General features: G+C 36.7%; 1 protein-coding gene across 1 annotated transcript in view; it reads right to left on the bottom strand.

Moving 5' to 3' along the window:
• Positions 1-23,216, bottom strand: part of KIF21A (kinesin family member 21A) — a 93,595-nt gene that overhangs the window by 30,540 nt on the left and 39,839 nt on the right. The window contains exons 6-21 of the mRNA XM_075145829.1: positions 21,847-22,014; positions 19,924-20,039; positions 15,636-15,831; positions 14,628-14,817; positions 13,836-13,899; positions 12,845-13,048; positions 9,426-9,464; positions 6,901-6,985; positions 6,613-6,730; positions 5,186-5,374; positions 4,050-4,249; positions 3,544-3,651; positions 2,974-3,042; positions 2,652-2,863; positions 1,846-1,999; positions 1,256-1,456 (exon numbers count right to left, since the gene is read on the bottom strand). Coding sequence (XP_075001930.1) covers positions 1,256-1,456; positions 1,846-1,999; positions 2,652-2,863; positions 2,974-3,042; positions 3,544-3,651; positions 4,050-4,249; positions 5,186-5,374; positions 6,613-6,730; positions 6,901-6,985; positions 9,426-9,464; positions 12,845-13,048; positions 13,836-13,899; positions 14,628-14,817; positions 15,636-15,831; positions 19,924-20,039; positions 21,847-22,014 — 2,313 coding nt within the window. The remainder of the gene's footprint in view (positions 1-1,255; positions 1,457-1,845; positions 2,000-2,651; positions 2,864-2,973; positions 3,043-3,543; positions 3,652-4,049; positions 4,250-5,185; positions 5,375-6,612; positions 6,731-6,900; positions 6,986-9,425; positions 9,465-12,844; positions 13,049-13,835; positions 13,900-14,627; positions 14,818-15,635; positions 15,832-19,923; positions 20,040-21,846; positions 22,015-23,216) is intronic.

Here is a 23,216-nt window from a genome sequence, read left to right as displayed (position 1 = left end):
AACAGTGAAGATGCTGCAATATCACCCAGTTCATCCCCTTGGTACCTCTAAACCATGCCAGAAAGATCTCTTTTCCAAATCACCCCCAAAACACCCCACAGTACAGACTCTGTAGCCTTCCCAGTCTCTTCCAGTGCTTCAGTTCCTTTCCTACTAGAAAGCTCTTACCAACCTCCAACCCAGACCCCTTCTTTCTACAAGCTAAGCTATTCACAGTGGATGCGGAAATGAGTGCGTTTCTTCACTCTCTGCAGCCTTCATGCCTTTGAAAACTTCTCCCCCTGGTCTTTTCCTCATTTTTCTTCTGATTATTCTCAGTCAGTATAAGCACTATGGTACCCTTAAGAATTATTAAGCCTTCTGTGTTCACTAACTTCTTTACTGGTAAAGCCCTGTAACCTTGCACTATGCTGTCCAAAATTCAAGAAACTCTGATGTGAGTAAAATAGCAGAAGCTGCTGGTGATGTAACATGCATTAAAGCACAGATTAGCCCAAGGTGGGAGAGGGAGAACTCAGGCACTGCCATACAAAAATTTTGGTAAGTATTACAGGTTCAGACTTCATGCCACCATGTGCCAAGAGACCTAGGAGATTGTATGTGGTGGATTCTTCCTTCTAGAACATGTAAGGCATGATGTGCATTATAAGAGTTTTCACATTTGGATTTCACTGCTTTTGGTAATATTCGAATTTCTACATCAATCGTAATAGACAATTTCCTTTTACTAAATTACCATTTGAAAAGCCAACCCTAAACAAGCAACTTGGTCTGAAAAGGCTCTTTAGTTATAGAAAGCCACTGTTTCATAATTGAAAATATACTAAAATGCAATATAAAGAATTTACATAAATTCTCACATACAAAAATATTTAAATATATTTAAAGTATACAAAAACAATACAAGGGAGAGGAAGCAACAGATGCAGGAAGAGGATACAAGCTGTTAGCCTTCAGTCCCAAGAATTATATTAATTTAATGCCAGCAGAATAGAAAGCATCAGCTTTGACATTTAAATGCTTTGCAATCTTAACTTGCATTACACTATTGACACTAAAGCTCAGATCTGAAAGTTCAGTTGTATAAACACTCTTCATTTCAAACTTCACCAAAGTTTTTACCAATTTTCACTTCCTAGTTCAATAATTATACAGCCAAAACAAAATTCATTTCTAAATGAGAACATTTTCAAGGCTAACACCGTTGTTTTTTCTTTTCTCCATTTTACCATTTTTGCATTAATATTTGACCTACCTTTGCTTCCTCCATTTGCATAATGTTTGCTTGGCAGTCAGAAATGCTGTCGTTAATGTAGTCTATATTCGCAGTTAGTGATTCCATCTCTTCATTTATGTTTTGGACATTTCTATCTGCTTCACTGCCACCCCCATCCTTGATGAGCTTCTCCCTTTTCTTTGAAAGCTTTTCTCTTCTTTTTGTAAGTTCTTCACGTTGCTATTCCCCAAAGACACAATATTACATAAAAAGGAATTAGTAAACAAACACTTAGGACATTTAAGCACATTTTTGTTTTGTTTTCCTTTCCTTGTTATACTTTGATTAACATACCATGATTTCTACAGGAAGAAGTTATACGGGTGAATATATTAATATATTTGCACATGATCCCATTAATGTGTTTTTTATTTCTTACTAAGCACAGCAATCCCATGGTCCAAATGCTTACTGGAGTTGTTAACAGTGTCTTCATTGACTGCAGTGGATTCCAAGTCACTTTGCCTAATACCACCATCACAGCAATTCATTTACAGCAAATGTAAAGGCACTGCTCTCTCTTTATTTAATATGATGATACAGGCAACAGTGCGTAGTAGATCACCCACCGTAAGTAACCTGTTCATATCTGCCTCCATATTGGAAATGGTCATCCTCTGCATGATGATATCAGTCACTCTGCGTTCAAGTAACTGCCACTTCATCCTGGCCGCCTTTGAGGAGTAAACTCTGCTTGTCACTGCTTTTCGCTGATATTTCTTTCTGTGATAAATTCAAGAGAAACATACAGCTAAGTCTAAAGTAGTCCATTTGAATGTGGAAATGATCAGGCCAGAATATTTTTCACGGACAACCTAATTTCTTGCAGAATTCCTTGCAGTCTTCCCTTGCACCAGACAGCTACCTGCACCCAGCCCTGAACTCTACTGCACTCTAATATATTGCATTTGAAAAACAGGTATCAAACACTGTGGCATCTTGTATGATGCACCATGGAAATCGAATGCCACCTAAGAGCTGTTCCCTATTTAACAAGGGGATCTGCTTCAAGCCACAGTAGAAGATTACTAATAAACCTAATACATTAAATTGTGTTTTCCAACAAGTTTTGCTTTGTACTTAAGAACACTGCAGGCATTGGACCAGCATGAACAGATTAACTGGATTTTGAAATTTTGGCGTTTCTTCATGTGACTTGGCCTTTAATGTCATTTTGTATTATTCCACATTGTCTTAAATCCACAAAACTCGAATTGAATTTGATAATGGTAAAATGCCCATTTTATGAGCATTACATGATAGCAATTTGAAAAATAACAACTACTGCAATATGTATCATCACAACATTATCTGTTAGAAAGTCCATACAATTTTCAGTTCTCCTAAGGGAGTTCTAAACAGTTTTAATCCTTACCCTGTTCCGTTTGTTGCAGTTACGGATAATGCTTGAACCCTGGCAACAGGAATTCTCATCTTCTGCTGTGCTGCTGTTCTTGAACCATCGTGCTCGACTGATGAGCTAGAGCTTGCTTCCTGTATAGGATGCTCAGGCAGACTCAGCTTTCGACTTACTTTTCCTGCTACTTTATCAGATAGAGGCCTTACCTGCCGACGAAGGGCTGTAACCTGAAACAGAGTGCAAAGACACAATTACCTCTCCCCAAAACTGCGTTCTAAGTTACAGCAATACAATATCATTCTGTTTTCAAAGATGCATTACTGTTTTACCACAATACCTCTTCAGTTTTACGACGTAAGATAACTTCTTGATTTCTTTTCTGAGCTTCCAGAAGTTTGAGCTGATGCTGTGAAAAAATACAAACAGCGCATGATAGTTTTTCCATTATCTGACACAAGGACTATATTGTATTTAAAAAAAAAACCACCTTTAAACACTAATACAAGTTTGCAAAACTGTTGTGACATGAAGTGGTCAAGTCACAATTGTTTCTTGCTCTTTCTAGTGCAGAATGAAAATAAGTGTTTCACTATATCAATTCTCTACCAAAAAGAACACTTGCATGCAAGCAAGGTGGTAGCAACAGTTTTGTGAAGATTCATTAATAAAATAATACTGATATACATATTCAATAAGCCTTCTATTTTCTGTTGCACTTACCACCTGAAGCTAGGAACTGAGTTATCATAGAAGCCAAACCAAATTATGTGCATTTTGACTGGTGAAAACATACAGGTACATGCCTGCCTCAGTGAATGCATATACACATGGTGTGTGCCTGCAAGCAGATGCACATCATAATAATAGATGCTTGTTCCAAATGAAAGTTCTTTGTCTGTCAAATCACCTCTCGTTTGCGTTGCTCCTTCTTAAGCTGTGCAATCTCTCTATTTCTTCTTGATTCAGTCATTCTAGCTTTCTCCTGCTCTTCTTTCATTTGTTTCATCAAGCGAACCTGTAAAGAGGTCATCACTTAGAAAAGCTGTTTACACTGAAGTGCTGTTCCCTGCCCCCACTCATATAAAGTTTCTTCTTCAAATTGCCATCTTCCAGTATATTACATGCTTTTAGGAATTTACCTCCTCCATCTAATGTGGCTTCTTGACCCAGGGCTGAATAACAGCTAATAAGCAATGCAAGCTTCTCGATGTTTGATACCATAATTTCTGTTCCTTAAACCTAAAAGCCACCCTTTTCCCCCAGGAGTAGCCTAGTCTTCATACCTTTTCTGTTTTCAGACTTTGAAGCAGCTGACAGCAAGAACAGAGTTATCTGGTAGATAAATGCACAGGAGATTTCAACCATTTTTCAGCAAGCACTCCTTGTACAACACTTCAATACACTGAAATATACCTTGGTTTTCTTCATCTCTGTCACCTCCTGCTGCAGTTTCTTCAGTTGCTTTTCATATTGAGACTGATTTTTAAGCAATCGTGCATGTTCCTTTTGCGCTGTTTGAAGTCTCTGCAGTTCTTTATTCATGGCTTGGAGTTTCTTTTCATATTCTGACTTGATTTTTTTTGCCTTTTCTTCTGAATAGGTCTCTACAGAACCTAGAGCAAAAGGGAATTCTTAATCTGCTTTTCTTCAGGATATTTTCACTTTGCCAGCCACAGCGGATGACTGCTTCCTCTGCTTTTAGCATTATCTGCAATATCTTTGAAATTTGTCTCTAGCTCCTGTCACCTACACTGCTTCGAACTTTCCACCTTGTATGCGTTCTTGGATAAGAGATCAAGTATTAACACTTTCCTTCTGATTTCTTTGCACTAGACAACAAATATCTGAGCACCTGAAGACACAGAGACACAAATGCTTGTTCACACACATGTGCACAAGATCATAACAACAGTCCAAAGAGCCATCAAGCCTAGTATCCCTTTTCTGGCACTGATCAAAAGCAAAGGTCGAAGGAAGAAAAAAGGAACAGCAAAAGCATATGAAGTATATAACCATAAAGCATATATAGTATATTTTTAAAAAGAAAGAAACAAAACACTTCCCCCAGTACTCTCCCAAAGTTCAGCTACTGTGGCTTAGGACTTCCTGAGTCAGAGTTAGTTTTTCATCTCAATACTATTACATATTCAAAAAAGTTTGGTCAGTAAAACATCTCTGAAAGGCCACTGATCCTAGTTCTTATTTTTATGCAAATCAAAAGAAAGGGGGGAGGGAGGAGCAGGAAAGAACTTCTAATTCAGGAACTATCTCAAGGACTGTGTTAAAATGAGAGCGCCTAGAAAACTGAAAATGCTTATTCAACCAAATCAAAGACCTGTCAGTAGGAGTATCTTTTTAAAAAAATCCCTCTCAATTCTGGTAGAAACTAGAATGAGTGAAGTATGATTCAATGGCATTATGGGTACAAACCTATTTCTGTTTTCTGCAATTTCTTATCACATTTGAAAAAGGAAGTGAGGAAAGTAGCAAACGATTCAACTTGAATATCTTACACAACATCTAGATTTAAATGATTTTGTACTTCTTACCCAAGTTTTGAAGAACCTGATCTCTTTCAAGCTGAGTGTCTCGAATTTTATGTTGTAGCATCATTAGTTTCTCTTCGTATTGTTTTTTCAGTGTTTGTAACCTTCGCTGGCTGTTCTCTAGCTCATCTATCAGTTTCTGCTTAATGGCTATTTCACAGGTGATATTTGCCAAGTCAGCTTGATAATTTTCTAAAATAAAAAGATTTGAGGAATTAAAAGTTAAGACTTCTGTTAAAGTAACAGTGAGGATCACATAAATATAGATACCCCCTGCAATGTTAGGGTCATTTCCTGACATGTAAATTGTGCCTAGAAGAATGCTACACAAAGCACAATGCAGCAAGCAAAACTACTATCTGTAATTCTTCTCCTTAAACACTCTCCATCCTAGAACTGGAAAAGAGGTAGGGAAAGATATCTCTCATTGGATCACAGTTGCCCATATGTTGTAATTACTCACATTTAAATCTCAACATCAGCAATCTGTCCTTCCCCATACAAAAGGTGCAAGACTGTAAGACTTCAGTCACACCTCAGGGTTGGAGAATAACTGTCGTTCATAAACCCAGCAGATTATAAAAGGAAAATTCAACTGCTGGCAGACTCCAAGGGGAGACTTTCTCTTCTCTAGCTCTTAAAAAGATACAGCCAAAATTCTGAGAAGAAAGGAGCCACCTCAATCATGGAAGTGGAATGGTGAAGGGAATGAGAAAAGTAGGAGGAAAAAGTAAGGAAAAAGGACTAACCCACATGCTAAATTTATAAAAGTTTAATTAATTTCTTTAGTCAATTAGGTCCTTTTTTGGTTTAAGATTATGTGCTCCAGAAAAAAGGTGTCAGTTGAGGATTTTTTTTTTTCAGGTTCTGCAACTCCTGATAATGCTTTGTGAAACTCTCAAACCAGAAGGAACCAACAGACTCGGTTTGCCCATTTGGCCTGACTCACATGAGAATTGCTGGCGATGCTGTCTCTTACTCTAGCAGTACTAATTTGCATGCCCCATGTAGGCCAGCTGTTGATGCTTCTACATAAAGCCACAGCCTCTGAAAATGAGGAAGGCTGATGGACTTCCAGCCTTTCAAAATTAAATTCTACCCATTTCCAAATTAGCTGAATGAGAGCTATCACCTTAGTGATTAGTTCCGAGACATAAAAATAACCCAGTACTTAAGCCTTACACTTTGGATATTCTAACTAAGGAAGAAAGCACCTGATGGCCTCTGGTCAATTTGAAAACCAGTACGAGGACACTTGATCAGATGTCTAATACGTGTTTTAGCACTATAACCAAAAAAAGAATTCACTGGACATACAATCCAGAGAGAATTATGGACAGTGGGTTGACAACATGCTATCTTGCCTACCAAAACCCAAGAAATAATAGATAGTATTTGTAAAATTCCACAGAATTTTGCACCGACATCACCTTTTTCATCAGAGTCAGAATCTGATTCATCTGAGCTTTCAACAACTTCCATGTCATCTTCATCCTCCTCCTCCTCCTCCTCTTCATCCTCATGATCACTTACTTCCTGAATTTCCTCCTACAAAATGTACAAAATAGAAAGATGCTGAAGCATGCCCACACTCTTCCATCCCCCAGTCACTGTGAAGCCACAGTATTCACCTGACCCATTCCTAACTTCCTTTCTATAATCTTGTAAATCGTTAAGCAGACAACGAACAAATAAACCAAACAGTTCTAAATACTTACTGCTTCCAATTCATTATTCTCTCTCTCTGAAGTGCCTTTTTCATCTCTCTTCTCCTGCTCGTTATCTGTGTTATCCTCTTTAACACTAGCAAAAGAAGAACAGACACAAAATATTCATAAACTGAAATGGCATGTGCTTCCCATCCCCCAAACCAATAAGTTGTAATTCCAAATAAAGATGAAAACCAAAGCGTAGTTAGACAAAGGTGTTGGGCATGGGTAAAACACAACTTCCAATCTCCCGCAGATAATAAAATAATGCTTAATTACTCTTAATCTTAGCTTGCAAAATAGTATTAGTGATTAGCACATTGTTTCAGGGCATATTGCACAACTAGGACAATCAGAATACACGTCTTCATATACTACAGCAGTACTCATTTTGCATGGAAGTTGCAGTGTACCCAGAATAGCTTTTACAAAACAAAGAAAGAACGTTGTGTGCAGGTACAACACACAATACAGGTATTACTACACTTTCAAGCTATAACAGAGCCTACTGTGCTTACAATCATCTGAAAATTTATGTATAAGCCTTAAACAATACCCTAATTTATCATACTATTACTACTCTTTTGATCAGTTATCTGCTTTGGCATCAAGGGAATGCTCAAGATAGGCATTGATAAAACAACAAGAGTCGAGAAACACTGAATTTTTGCAATAGGATTGTCTGTCTCAAAAAGAAACTTTTCCCAACTATTAAGATTACATTTTAGTATATTTCCATGCTTTTGTTTTTCAGACTATGGTTCAAAACTTATTTAAAAGTCAAGTATCTCTACATTCTTTCCTCTCTTGGCAACCTGAACTGTAGTGATGGCTTACGCAAATTACAGCAGGGTTTTTTTGGTTTTGTTTTAAAGGTTTGGTGTATTAGCCATTAGGATGAGTTTTAACATTTGTAAGTGCACATTTGAGCCATCACATGCAAATATAACATTCAAAAATCAATGGCACCCTGCAAATTGTCACGGATCAAAGGTCAGTTCCTCTAGCGCTACATGTGCAAAACCCAAACCATCCTCAATAGATGGGAAATCGTGACAGAAGAGGGCTAGACCCATAGGGGGTAGTAATGAAAAAAATGTGGTTAGGATTGCATAATATGGAATCCACCTCACCTAATTTCAGCTGCATAAAAGTTTGGCAAGTTACGTGCTGTCACTGATCAGGCAGGGTAACTAGAAATGCACATCTTCCTCCACTGACACCAAAAGGAGCTCAGACTCAAGGTCTAACTCTTAGAAAAATCCAATACTCAGTGCAGTGACAAGAAATGTTCGGTAGGTTTGAGACACTATAATTTGGCAAGTGACACCTAAAAGCCACCTTTAAAACAGAGCTCTACTCTGAAGAGTGCGAGTTAAGTAACACAGTGCTGCTGTGCACACACGATTTTTTGTTACACTATTTTTTAACCTGTTCAGTGCTAACTGGTTCCTTCTGCCCCGCTCATCACCAGTGAAACCGAATCCAGCTACAGCCATGCACAAGGCAGAAAACTTTTGCTTGGACCGTCTGAATCCACGCAGCAGTTGGGAAGGCTGGAAGTAAAAAGCCTAACCAGATTTGTACAGAAAAAAAATGCCAAGCAGGGAACACTGAGCCACACAATCTCATTTCCACAGACTCTCATCTCTCTCAGCCCATAACATGTTCTGGTTTATGTTGGTTAATAAGCCTAAATGATAACAGATCTTAGCTGCAATCTTCATGCAGATTGAGGCAAATGCCCAGTTTCCCTTCTGCCTGCACACAGCATGGAGCTCACCACTACAGAGAATTTGTGTTCTGCCTAATAAAGGGGAGAAACAGGAGGAAGGAGAGCCAGCAGCTTTCCCAGGCAGAACTGTACTGCTTAATTTGTGTGCTACTGATCTGCGGATTCACATCATCTGCATTCATTCAGTGGGGTTTTTTTGGTTTAGACAGCTGAAAAATAAAAGCTCCATTACTTTCATTTTTAATGACAGTATATTTCTCTTTTTAGAGCCCTCAACTTAACTGCTCTCTATGAATAACTCCCTTATCTACTGCTTTGGCTGAAACTGAACAGAAGGAATGGTCAAGGCTTCAGTCACCTGCTTTCAAAAATAAAAGCAGCAGACTTAACTGAGGTGCGAAGGTCCAAAACCTTCTTGATCTCGCATGCCAAAGTTATTATTGTCATATACTGCCTGCTATACATTTCATACCATATGAGCTACTGCGCCTTCCTCCTGCCTTTCATTCCATACAGGCCATGCAAGAAAGAAGTCTACTTCATCCTGTAGCGATTCCCAAAGACACCACCTCCCCACAAACACTTGCTCAACACTGTGCAACCCCAGAGTCAACCTCAATTCCACAACAGAGTTTTCTTCCAGTTAAAACACTTGTTGAAAGTCAAAACACAGGAAAGAGTTTTGAAAAGCCAAATGAACTACTCTTGAAGTACCTATGAATCTGCCCAACTTCTTTTCATGTATGACAACCAGTTAATTGAAATGACAGGTGATTAAAAACCTGGGAAATATTCCAACCTTCTTTCTTCTTGACTGCTTTCCTCAAGTTTCTGTAGCCTTCAAAAGCACGAGGTACAGTATTGGAAGGCCAAGCCAATGAAAGACAAACCAGACAGTGAAAAGCAAAAGTGATAAGAAGGTAAAAAATGATATATGAGCTTGTGGAGTTTAAAATGAAAATTTAAAAGATACCATCAAGAGACAACAAGTAGTAAAAAGTCAATACATTTCGCACAGTTGGAAAGTAAATAGAAAACAAAGAAGCAGCATTTGTAGGTTAACTAGTCTGTCATTGTCAACAATGGTAAATTCAAGTTACACTAAGGAAGAAGTTTTAGAGATAGACAATACATTTCACTTTGAGAATTATTTCTAATATGGATTCAAATAATCTCTTAGTTCTAGAAAAAGTTTTCTCCTTTCTTGCCGCTTAAAATTGGCAGGTAAAATACTGAAAATTGCAAGAAGTACTGCCCTTGAACCAAAGTTACATATCGTGAGGAATCTATCAGGAAAAAAACAATGCACTAGTTTTATGTATGCTGATAATGTATTGTAACATAAAATAGTAATGAGAAATTTTTAATACTAATATTCTAAATCATATATTCTGAATATAATTCATATAAAAATCTTCAAACTGCATTTTTTTTTTGGTTTGGGGTTTTGTTAATTGTTTTTAAATAAAAAAAAAGAAAATTGCAGTTTATTTTTCTGGGATTCAAAAAGTACATGCCAATGATTGCTGGTTATTTTTTAATAAATTAACAAAAAAAGATGCATCAGAAGCAATGAGATGGACAAAGTGTTAGTATTTTTACTTGTACTTTTTCCTCTTGAACAGATGTGGATGTATCAGTAAAGAAATGTCTGCATGACTTATATAAGTGTAGAGATGGCTTAAATTTCAACAACTACTGAAATTCCTCATGTTCCCATTATGAGCAAGTTTTGAGCAAGAGCTTTTGCTGCCTTTTCACCTTACACTGCCTGCCATCTTCCTTCAGTATCAGCGAGAAGCTAACACGCTGAACCCCATGTAATTTTATCACTAATTTAGTTTAATAGGTTAGGGAAGTCAAAAGACAACAGTCAAAAACCGGTTACCAGGTATGTAAGGCTGACTAATGATTGAAAGGGACATGGGAGGTTTGCTCTGGGGCTTCTGGTGAGTGGGTCACGCCGAGGGACACTCCAATCAAGCATGTCAGTATTTCAGTAGCCAAAACATTACTGCCGTGTAAACTGTTTCCAGTAAACTTCATGATGCATGCTCATTAAAGGCTACAGATATATAGTAGTACATACCTGCTGCTCATTCAGAAACTAGCTCTTAGATCTTCAGGCTAGCTCACAACAATTTAGATAAGTTGTACGTGTTTCAAATTATGCACCTTTCACCATACAGACCCATAGCCAGGAAACAAATAGATGGGGCAGAACTAGTAACTAGGCTTACCGATCCCATTTTAATAGGAAAACACTAGTTAAAAGAACAGCAACCCTAAAAAGAAATAGTACAGTAAAAGCAGCTAAATGCCTGTAGAAGACAGAAGTAGAGCAAAGAATCCCTTCCAAACTGCAGGGTAAATTGTCCCTTTGCAATATATTAGCATACCCATTGCTGATTCCTGAAATTTCAATAGAATAAAAATCCTGAACATTTGCATTTCATTAATTAGATAGAAGCACTCTACAGGTAACAAGTATGACAGGCTATATGCATAATCCCTCAAATTCTAACATTTCTTAGCTTCTAAGGAATTTTTCTCCTAACATATGCACCTCAGAAATTTATATTTATTACAAAGCAATCTGCAGATGGGCCAGTAGATAGGTTCAAACCTTACCAGCACTTTGGAGAGTATGATCCCATTCTATAGAACACAAGACCCATTTTAAGATGGAGGCTGGAACATCAAGAGGTGTCTTCCAACTTAATTTTTTCTATGGTTCTCTAATTCTATAATGCTAGGATAGAAAACTGATCTCAAAAATAGTTTATGGTAAGTAGTCTCTACTTCTGGATCAGACCACTTGGCTATCCCATTCACAAGATTATTGTCCTAGTGTGAGCAAGTGTGACTGGACGCAGAAGCTTCTTTTAGAAAAAGAAAAAAAAAAAAAACCAAACCAATCACCATGTGTTTTACTTACTTCTGAATGTAGGGTAAAACTTCCAAATGTTTTTTTAAAGTGATCATCTCCTACAATAACAGATGTTACTCAACATACCTAGTAACCTTTATCTGTTTGCTGGTCACAATCCCGTCTGCTACCTAATACTCAGGCCCCAATCTTACAATTGGGGCTCTCTCTAAGCATGTATTTAAATGCATGCTTGATTTTAAAATGTGTTGAAACATACAAAATCAAATCTCTTTGTTCTGGCATTTACAGCTAAAGAACATACTGAAGTGTTTGGCTGAAGAGAGACCAGAACATTCTGCTGATTTCATTTAATACTTCCTCCTCCCCTCAAATTCCTACAAATATGAGACAAAAATCTACCAAAATCCCCATAAAAGTATAAGAGTTTTCTGAAAAATTATATGCAAAGGAAGAATCTAGTTGTTATTAAAATGAATGTTCACTACAAGTATTAGACATTTGTGTGGTGATTTATAGATATAGGTCCTCAAATTGCAGCTATCACTAACTCAAATCTGCTTTATATTTCAATTATATTTCAGGCTCATACTGTTGTAGTTTTACTGAAAGGCCATTAGTAGAAAGAGTAATAGACTAGAAGCGTAGAAAATTTCAAGGAAAAGGGAAAGATCTCTAATGGAATCAAAGTCTTGGAGTACACAAACAGATCCTTGCTGTACTAACTGCTGTCTGAACAGGCATTTATATCAATGTCTATGAGCATTTTAGTAGATGAGAAGTTGGACAGCAAAAAATAGCAAAGCATGATGTTGCAGAGAATTAGGAAACCTCAAATTAAAAACATTCACAAAAGCAGAAGATAAAGCAAAAGAAACCATTCCAAGAGCTACCAAAGAATTCCCAGCTATTCAGAATATCTTTTCTTCAGAAAGCTGTTTCAATTTTGACATACAGTAGAAAAAAATTTATAATTTTTGTTTTTGAAAACTTCTGTTGAATTTCAGATGCATTTTAAAAAAAATTAAAAAAAAAACCACCACAAAATTTATGGAAAGCACCTGTGCTTTTACCATTGTGCCTAATTATATAGAAAAAGTCATTACAAGAGACTTTCATTCTACAAATACTGCATAGTTCATTGGAAGAAAAGATGCAAAAGAAAACCACCTATAATTTCAATGTGTAAAAGGGTTTGAAGAAACAGCAGTTTAGGATCCAAACCCACACAGCAACAACGAATCAATTTTAAAGTCTCAGTGGTTAAAAAAACCCACACCTCTTTACGAATAAAGAGAAAACAAATAGCATTATAATTCATACACCACCTCTTTTTCTTTTTCCTTTCTTTTTTTTTCAGCTTTTCTAGATCTTTCTTGGCTAGATCTAGAATTTCCATTGTCTCTTTCTCTGAAGAAAGCATAGAAGCAGAAAATGCTGATGGTCCACCAAAGTACGTGGATCTTGTTGAAGCTCTTGACAAGTTGCGTCGAAGATTTTCATTCACTGCTTCACTTTCTAATAATTTCGCTCTTAAAAAAAGAAAAATTGTAGGCCGTGAATCACAAGTATTGCTAATGCATGAGATATATACTCTTTAGCATCTGTAGCTGCAATGCATTACCTTCAGTTCAAAAAGAAACTACAAACCAAGGTGAAGTCTCACAATTTTGTAGTAAATCCCTTGATGAGACGGTTTTACACAACAGTTATGTATATTGTACATATATCATATACCCTAGACAGAATACATATAAATATAAATGTCTGTATGAATATACACACAGATATATGTACAGATACATATCTGCATACACTGTATATATATACACATTACACAAAAGGTACAATATTATGTAGCTCTAACACCAACTGGGAATAGGTCAGATAATTTTTTTTGCATGATAAACCTCCAAGAAATAGAGAAATAAAAATATCTAAAATATTTAATACTTTTTTTAATTTAAAAGGAAAGCAGATTTTTTTTAACACTAAATTGTAACAAGTACTTTCTCAGTACTATCATTTATATACAAGGTTGTGAAGTTATCATAAAACAATCGTTCCAAGTTTTGCTGTCCTTTGTGCAACAATATCAAGTCATCATCATTATTTAGGCAACATCTTACTTTCATTTCTATTGTCAGCTTCATCTTCAACATTTTAATTTTCTGTGGCCAAGAACAACACCAGGAGGTATTAGAAGCTGAAGGAGCACTGTCCTAAAGTAATCCCCACACAGGAAAACAGCTGCAAAGACTTCTAGTTTGTTTTTTTTTTTTTTAATAAAAATTGTTCAAATACATATTATGCAAATACCTGAGATCTTCAATTTCCTTGATATAATTATGAATCATGTTGCTAATTTCTTCATTTCCTTCTCCTTTGAAGGACAGAGAGAAAGAGGGGGTGGGGGAAGAGAAAGATTGGGAAAGGACAATAACAGTATAAATATCTGAATACAGCTACTAGGCACAAGGTACCAGCAAAGAGAAACAGTCATATGGGCTACACATTTAGATCGTATCTGATTTGTAAAATACATTTCCCCCTTAAGCTGCATGAAGTTTTTGGTTCCTCTGTGTCATATGATTAGGAGTATTACAAGTAACTTTGTCCATTTCATTTGTTTTCCATATTAGCACCTTTTAACAATGCATGTATCATAAATCAGAAGTAACCTGACAAACAGTGCACAAAAAGAACAATGCAGTCATGGTAAGTCAATTGGTTGATTATTCTATGAGGTGAAAAGCAAGCCAACATTCACCCATCTATATTCAGGTCTTCAGCCAAAGCAAAATATTTAAGACCATGTATAGCTAAGCATACATGTAATTCCTATCCAAAGGTATTATTTCACATTTCATGTTGCTCGTAGTCCTAAATGAATGGTCAAATCGGGTTACCAGCTATTTCTATTAATGGAAGTCTCCAAAAACAGAGGAAAGAATTAGATGGGGGCCTATCGCTGCCAAAGCAGGTCCTGCATTACTATTACAAAGATATCACTTCATTCCAAGGGACCCATGAAGCAAGAACATATAACTGATTTAAGTTCATGAACTTATTAAGCAGTTTACACACACGCACAACGCACCCGCAGCATACCTGCTCTGGCTAGCACTTGGTTGGCCTGATCACACATAAGTTGCGTTATTCTGGCTCTCAGTGCATCAATAGTCTCTTGCATTGCTTTAATTCTAACACGCAGGTTGTTGTTTTCTGTTTGCAGCATCGCATTTTCATGAAACATGTCATTGATGCTTTCAACGCCTTCTTCATCTATAATCCTTTTACCCTTAAGAAAGTAAATATATTTTATTACTAGTAAAGGCTGACTTACACATGAAAAATTTTTAACTTGGCAGAGGCAATCCACAGATTACTTGAAATTCCAAATAGACACTCATAGCAAAAGGTAATATTTTCTCAAAAAGTTTAAAAAATGGATAAATGGATCATTTTCTAAACATTGATGTCAGGCCAACACCTTAGTATTTGGGTCCTGTGTAATTCCATCTTAGTCTGAAATACAAGTTCTTGAAGAGGTTAAGAAATGAGAAGACAACTCTTTATCAAATCAGGATACTATCTCAAGAATAACAAAGGAGGACGATACTGTTTGGTAACCACATTTATTGCTGAAAATATTATTTGTTTAAGATTTCAGGAAGAAATGGGCATTGTGTAGTATAAGTATTCGGCTTATATAATTGAAAATGTATTTTTAAAACACAAATTGTTTTAGCTGTCTGGTAAGTTTTTAAAAGCAATACACAATAACTGTTCACATTCATTTATGTGCCAACCTAAACTATGGTCATTTTTGCTTTCGAAGTGATTATTTCTCATTGCTGAACATGACAAGGTCAATTTTTGCCTTTCAAAAAGCAAATAGTATGCAGCATCTGTTGACATCATTGATGTATCTTTTCTCTGGGGATGCAATCTAAATTTTCTAAAAACATTTGGTAATCATTGGAATTAGAAGTGTTGTTTAAGTTAGGGTTGCTATTCAAATTTTTTTAGTGTATGAAGTGGATGTAGCCAACAGGAAAACAAGCTGTAGAACTATAAGCGTTTTGAAGCAGAAGAAATCCAAGAGAATGAACTTACTGTTTTGTATTCCATGAGTTCCATCTGTAGCCGTGTAATCTCACTGCGCAAAGCATTTATTTGTTGACTAGCCCTATCCTGATTAACCATCACCTTGTTCTTGATGTTCCGCGCCCGATTGGCATACTTTAATGTGTTCAAGGTTTCCATGAAGTCTCGATCTGAAGGGCTCACACACGCTATCATAAGTGTTTGACTGCAAGTTACAAACATAGGTCAGCATTACACGTCAAGAACAAAAAGAGTAAAGAGAAGCTAACAGGTCTTCAGGTAGAAGGTGAAACAAGAATAGTGACTTCATAACATTTGTGAAAATGTTCCTCTAACTCACAGTAGAAAACCGTCAACCGCAAAGTTCAGCACTGTGACATCTTGTATCACTCTAGCATAGTATAGGAGATGCTAGATCATTAATTGTTCTATATGTAAAATTATGAAAGCAATTCATTGGTTCCTAGAAATGTTTTTCAAATTATATTCAGTCTGCCTAATCATACATAAACTTGGATTTAAGTCCTTAAGGTCAACCTAAAGCCCTAGACAGTGATTTGGATCATGCAATAGTCAGGACTGCCTACTCTCATTAACTCCTGAGGTTCCAACTTACTTAATTTGAAAGTTGCCCGAATGCTCATCTTAGCTGTCCATGCATGTGCACAACTGCCTAAGGTACTTATTGTCTACCTCAGGTTCTACCAAGATCCAAATTACCTAAATTCTCCACTGCAAATTATCTCCTGTTTTCCAACAGAAGCCCAAAAGCTAGTACTTACGCTTAGTACACCTGGCTATAACTATTTATTCCATGTTTCATACCACCATTGATTAGAGCACTTCCACAAAAAGCAGCAGGACCTGATCTCTAGGCCCAAGAGGGCTATGAACAACCATCTTCCTTTTGGGTTCCTACAACACCCTGTAGCCATCCCATTGTGGGATATGCAGGGTGAGAACATAACTCCCTGCTCCAAATGAAAGATTGAGCAGACAGACCAACAAGAACCAGTGGGACAAAAGCAGAAAAAGGCAAAACATTCTTCATTCCAACCAAGCGGTTTCATCATTCAACAGGCAGATGGAGGAACTGGGGTCCCTGTCCTCTCTCCCTGGAGCACACTCTCATTTCACATCAGATGAGAACAGCCTATAGGGGTCAGAACCAGAATTCCAGCTGCAGACCATATTCTGAAGGTGCCTACATGGCCTAAATTCTCAACAGACAGGGGGAATGTTTGATGGACTGAGTCCTCTCCAGCAGGCTTTAAAGGAATTTGCTTCTCTGTTGTATGTGAAAGCTTAGGTGGTTGCATTAGGAAGAGTGCACTGTCCCCAGGGCAATGGAGCAATACCTGCATTAGGCAGACTGGATTCTGATCTTCACCTTCTATAATTTCAGACTGAGACAAATAAATTAATCCCTGCAACCCTTTGTGCGGCAAACAATTACCTTCACCATATACATTGGGAAACTAAACTGGAAAGAGTAACTAGCCTGAGGATACAAGAAAGATTCAGTTTCAGCAATTCTTCCTCAGACCTCCTGCATACCTTCGTGTCAGTTCCCCAACTGTTTGAGTTTAGTCCTCAAAAGAAGAGTATGTGAGATTAAGAACAAATTTTTAATTCTGACATCAGGACTACTTGTGCTTTCAGCTCAGAATGTGATTACTTTTCTAAAACTCAGATGACTGCTTCTGCCAGGTATCTGTCTTGAAAACTGAATAACTTGAACTCCATTTTCCTATCTGAATTGTATAATGGACTAGGTTTTTTTTAAAAAAAAAACATTCTACTCCCTTTATTTTACCACTTCTTTAAACTGCCCCCCGAAGTTATGAAAGTTTTCATTTTTTATATTATACATTATAAAAGTCCTTTCTAAAAACACCAATACTCCATATTCTTACTTGAATAATTCAAGAAACATTAATATTTAAATGCTGATTCAGAACTGTTACAGTATTATATTTAAAGTCAGGATTATGGTGAGACTAGTTCAATGATACAATGCGTTCATCATCTTTAACTCAGGACTCACTGCAATCTAACCTGAATCACTATCAGTAAATCTTTTTTAAGTATTTGCAAAAGAGAAACAATAATGTGGACTGTAATACCTAGGGAGAATTTAGAAGGCTACAGAACAGGCTAATAGAAATCTAATAATCTCATTTCCCAGAAGAAAAACTGCATATTTATTAATATTTAGCTTTCCCACACTTTTTGGTTGCCAAAGCACAGATAAGAAATTATTCAAATCGTGTTAATATGTATAACTCTTCCTTAACAGCAAACTGCTAATTTGATATGTCTTAGCATGTATATCACAAATAAAAATAGGCGGTAGTGGCAGTGGGTGTCCAGAAATTTAACAGTCAGAAACAGACAGAAAAAAAATATATCTAAATACCCTTGTAAATGCTCTGGGACACCATTTGCTATCTGTACATTGTACACTAAACTATGTGATTTCTCCTAAAGAACAGAAGGGGGAGTAGCAGAGCTATAAAACAGGAAAACGTTTTAGAGTCAAAATAATATTTCAACAAAAGTGCAATTTTAGAAGTGGTTTGAAAGAATGCACATTATCTAGTGTATTTGATATAAAATTTAATCAAGAAATGCTATTTGTAGTTATTTCCAGAAAGAGCTTAGAAGAGCTATGCTCTTGATTTCTGCTGATTTTTTCATAATTCTTGAGTTTCTTCCTCCCTTAAGCACTTCTGAAAATTCTAGCCTTTATTTTACTTGTTTTGTCTGGCTCTTTGCTTTTCCTCGCACTGTAGTGCTACAGGGTGTTGCTGAAGTTCTCTTTCTGAAGAGCAGAGCAATGATTTAAGAATTCTCTTCCACTCCTCTCTATTACTTTGTGAAATGCCCAGAAAACTTCCCACCCTTCTAAAAATAGCGGTCAGCCATATCGGATTAAATAGAGGAATAAGAGTACTACCTTGCTAAAGCATACTCAACCACATCCCCTTTTGTATTTGTACATGTTAATGTTACTAATACAAAATTTGTATTATTTTAATAAATTTGTTAATGTTTGCTCAGACAAAGCTTCCAGAGGCCAAAGTCTCTCTTCCTTGCCTGTGCAGTAGGTATACAGAATAGGTTCATACAAACAATTCTGGTGATACAGTAGTTTGTTTTTATTAGACTGTAATCCAACATCAGATAATGGACATATGCACCATACCCTGAGATATACAACTTTTACAAGAAGATGGCAGTGTCTGTGGTAAGCTGACTCCAAGCTCCTGCACATGGCAATCGGAGCAAACAATTAAGCACATTTAAAAAAAAAAAATCTCTGAAGGAGAAACTCATCACATGTTTAAACTATGCTGTAATTAATAAGGTTATAACACAATAACAATGTTTACCATTTAAGCCATCTATAACCTAAACATGTCTTCATGGAAAGGATTTGTCCTGGAAATAGTTAACTTCTAAGTAACTCGAAGCCTCATGTCTAGTAAAGCTACAATAGCACTGAAAAGAATGATGCAAAAAGCCTCTTTAAAAATCTTTTCCCTGCACTGGCAGTGTTTTCTGTCATGACAGTAATTTATCTTCGGAACCTCCCTCCAACAAAAAGAGTGGCTATTTTTATCATTGTCTCCTGGTTTTGGCTGGGGTAGAGTTTATTTTCTTCCTAGTAGTTGGTATAGTGCTGTGTTTTGGATTTAGTATGAGAAGAATGTTGATAACACACTGATGTTTCAGTTGTTGCTAAGCAGTGCTTACAGTAGTCAAGTACTTTTCAGCTTCCCATGCTCTGCCAGCTGCACAAGAAGCTGGGAGGGAACATAGCCAGGACAGCTGACCCAACTGACCAAAGGGATATTCCATACCATACGACATCATGCTTAACATATAAAGCTGGGGGAAGAAGAAGGAAGGGGGGGACATTCGAAGTGATGGCGTTTGTCTTCCCAAGTCACCGTTACCCGTGATGGAGCCCTGCTTTCCTGGAGATGGCTGAACACCTGCCTGCCCATGGGAAGCAGTGAATGAATTCCTTGTTTTGCTTTGCTTGTGTGCACAGCTTTTGCTTTACTTATTAAGCTGTCTTTATCTCAAGCCACAAGTTTTCTCACTTTTACCCTTCCGATTCTCTCCCCCATCCCACTGGCGGGGAGTGAGCAAGCAGCTGTGTGGTGCTTAGTTGCTGTCTGGGATTAAACCATGACACATTTTTTAATATTTATTTTACTTTCTGAAGATTATGTACTCATTCATGCTCATTCTCAATGAAATTCATAAAATGTTCTAGTTTTCATACCTGTTTCCCCCAAGAGAGTCTTGAAGTAGCCTTGTAAGCTTTGAATCTCTATATGGTACATGAGTTGCCTTCTTACTTTTATCTCCCAGTGCACTTATTACATTGCCAAGTGCCAGCTATAAAACACCAAATCACGTAATGCACAAGTTAGAATCAGTTTCTGAGAAGTTTTATTTTACAAACAGCCATAAACTGAGGTCTGCATATTGTGAAAAAATGAATATACTTAAAGTTAACATAATAAAAAAACTTCTGAAGATTTTTTACATTTTACAGTAGACATCTATAAATTTTCATGCTATCAACAGTGAATCAGATGACTTGCAGTCTGGTATCTGCAAGTGCTAAGCACAATTTGTGTGCACTGTCTATTGATATCTCATGTCAGTCACAAACTAAAGTTAGAACTACTTCATGTAACAAACATTTACTTCTGATGATTATTAAAGCTGATCTCTACTTCTAGCAGCAGCTATATTCTTTTTAAAATTAATTTTATCAATGTGCTAGATTTAGAATAAGATAAGGGGCATTAATATGAAAAAAAAAAAACCACCAGAATTTACTACCTCTACAGATAGGAAATACGGAATGTCTGACAAAGATTTAAGCATTTAAGGATTGAAATTATGTAGTCCATGGCTGTCCTATTTCATTGCTAAGAAAGGGTCTAATTCATATTTATAAACAACCTAACATTTGGCTGTAAAATTATTTTTAATGTGCAACTGCACATACTTCAATTAGATTATTCATATGCCAAATTAAAGAACATTCCTCTAGATGGCACCCTGTACAGCCAGTTCTTAGTCTTGAAAGTGGTCTTGCTGCATCCAGCAGTTGAAGAACTGCATATACACCACATTCTGTGACTGCTTTGAAGTGTTTACATCACTTTCAATCTGTTTCCCAAAGCTGAGGGCTGGAATTCACTGTAAATGAAAGTTTTGTGATCATATAAAATATTACTTTTATCACACTGATTTTCACCTTCATGCATTCTGTACCCTATTTGTTAAGGATACATCTTTGTCATCTAAACCCCCAAATTTCTGTTGGCTCTGTGCTTATATCAATGATGAAATTGAACTGAATTCTCTTTCTCTTCCATATAATATGACCAGAATAACTAGAGAATATAATCACTGTCGTGGTGGCAGAAGAATCACTAAGAGAGTTCTAGTTGCAGAATACCTCTCTGGTACGACACACTAGACCAAAAAGAAGGCATGTTTTCACATATAAAATAAACACGTATTTTTGAGTCTTTAAATGAGCATTGCACAGAGCCTCCACACAGCCAAGTAGCTCAAAATAAAGGCATGAAACTACAATCTTCACTGATAATCACCAGCCCTACATTTCAGTGTAGTCATAATTAAATAAAACATTTAATACAGTTAATTAAAAAACTGCATAGAGAGCCAGTACACAGACCAAAAAAAATATGAAGTGATGCTAGAAGTTAAAAATCTTATTTCTACTTAGAAGTGTTTTGCCTAGGGTTGTTTTACATTATGTTTCATAATTATAACAAAGAACCAGCATTTATTGATCAATTAAGCTTATTCATTGTCCACACTTCACATGCCTGTTTTCCTTACAAACTGCTTGTGTTCTCCAATTTGGGTCTTGACAGTATAAAAAATAAAAATAAAAAAGTGAAAGGAATATCTCTACAATACCTTAAAAGTTAGAGTAGCTAACTATATTTCACAACAGTTATAAGTACTATAATTTGCTAGGGTCTAGTACAACCGAGAAAACGTTAGCAAGCCAGAACCCAATAAGAATCGATATATACTGTTACGTCTCATGCTATAGTCCTTGTTCAGCACATGATGCATTTCTACTTTAGGGATTACTACAAACAGAAGAGAAGACGGTACCAACAGCCTATGGAAACAAATTGTATTGTCTTACTAGTCCACAATTGATGGAAATGCCTTCCTTTGCCCTTTCTCCTGTAGCTCCTGTTCGCTTTAACCTTTCAGATCCCGCTAGATCGACAAAATGGAACTTGGCAGTAAGAGTTTCAAATTCATTCATCTCAGAAGATTCAGATATAATCCTATTATCAGTGGCATTATCCTGAAATAAAGAAGAACCCATAAAGCTTGGTAAGATCTTTCACATTAACATTTGTCTACTGTTCAAAAGTTCAATCAACAATTATTTACAAGACTACCTATTTGTCATGTCAATCTCCTTCCTTATTTGCTCATTCTCTTATAACAAGATCAGTATCTCCCAAAAAAACTGTTTCCATTTTAGTCATATCCACTAACATATCATTCTTGAAGACTCAGCTCTAAATGCACATGAATACCAGTGTACCAATTACTTCTAAGTATGGGCTACAATTGTTTCAGGGCAGGGGACAATACATATATTAAAAAATACAAAACTCATCAGCAAGTTGGGCAAAGTTTGTACCTCTCCTGGAATGCAAGTCAAATCAATTAGCAAAGGAAATTGATTTTTAAAAAAGTAACGGTAATATTACTCTCCCAAATTACCAGTTCATAAGCCTGCCAAATAACTGAAAGATATTTTGATTTTATACCTCTCTAATCCCCATCATCATCTTCCCTGTGGCATGATTCTTCAATTTTATTTTAGGAATTATTTTAAGTCAGTTTTCCCAGCAGCCAGTATTCCACCTGCACTTCTGACTTGACCAGAAATAAGTACAGCAGAGGGAACAAGGGAGAAAGAAGAGGTTCCTTTCTTTTTTTGCCCCCAGGTAAGTTGTAATGACTGGCACCTGACGCACGCTTCCATAGGTGCAGGGAGTCTGCCCAGGAACACACGCTACAGGCAGGTACCATAGCCTCAGCCTCTTTCCACTTCACATCACAAAGCACAGCAGTAAAATTATCCTTTTTCATTAGATAATCCCAAGCTTTTTTCTGTCAACTAGTGTAGCTGCACCATATCCTGTGGAGATTTATTTTACTCTAAGTGTAGTTGGACTTGTTGTCATGAAAGCAACACGGAATGAGGAAAAAAAAATAAAATCTTTAAATCACTCAGTTCCTGACCTTCCTGCTAAGATACCCATTGCAGGGCAATTTCTACTGACATGGCAGCATGTAATAGGCATATACCGACTGTATACTGGACTTACATTCACACAGTCCAATCTACAGGCTTTATTGGGAATATTCTATCACAGTAACCATGGATTGTCCTGTTTTTTCTTTAAAAAAAACCTCAGGTATTCTGTGGCAATGATCTTTCTGTCCTTAGCCAGCTAGCCCACAGCTCCCTCCGCTATTGCAAGGGGTAAT

Source organism: Calonectris borealis, chromosome 1 (genome assembly GCF_964195595.1).
Source record: "Calonectris borealis chromosome 1, bCalBor7.hap1.2, whole genome shotgun sequence".
Lineage (NCBI taxonomy): Eukaryota > Metazoa > Chordata > Aves > Procellariiformes > Procellariidae > Calonectris > Calonectris borealis.
This window is presented reverse-complemented; position numbering and strand designations above follow the sequence as displayed.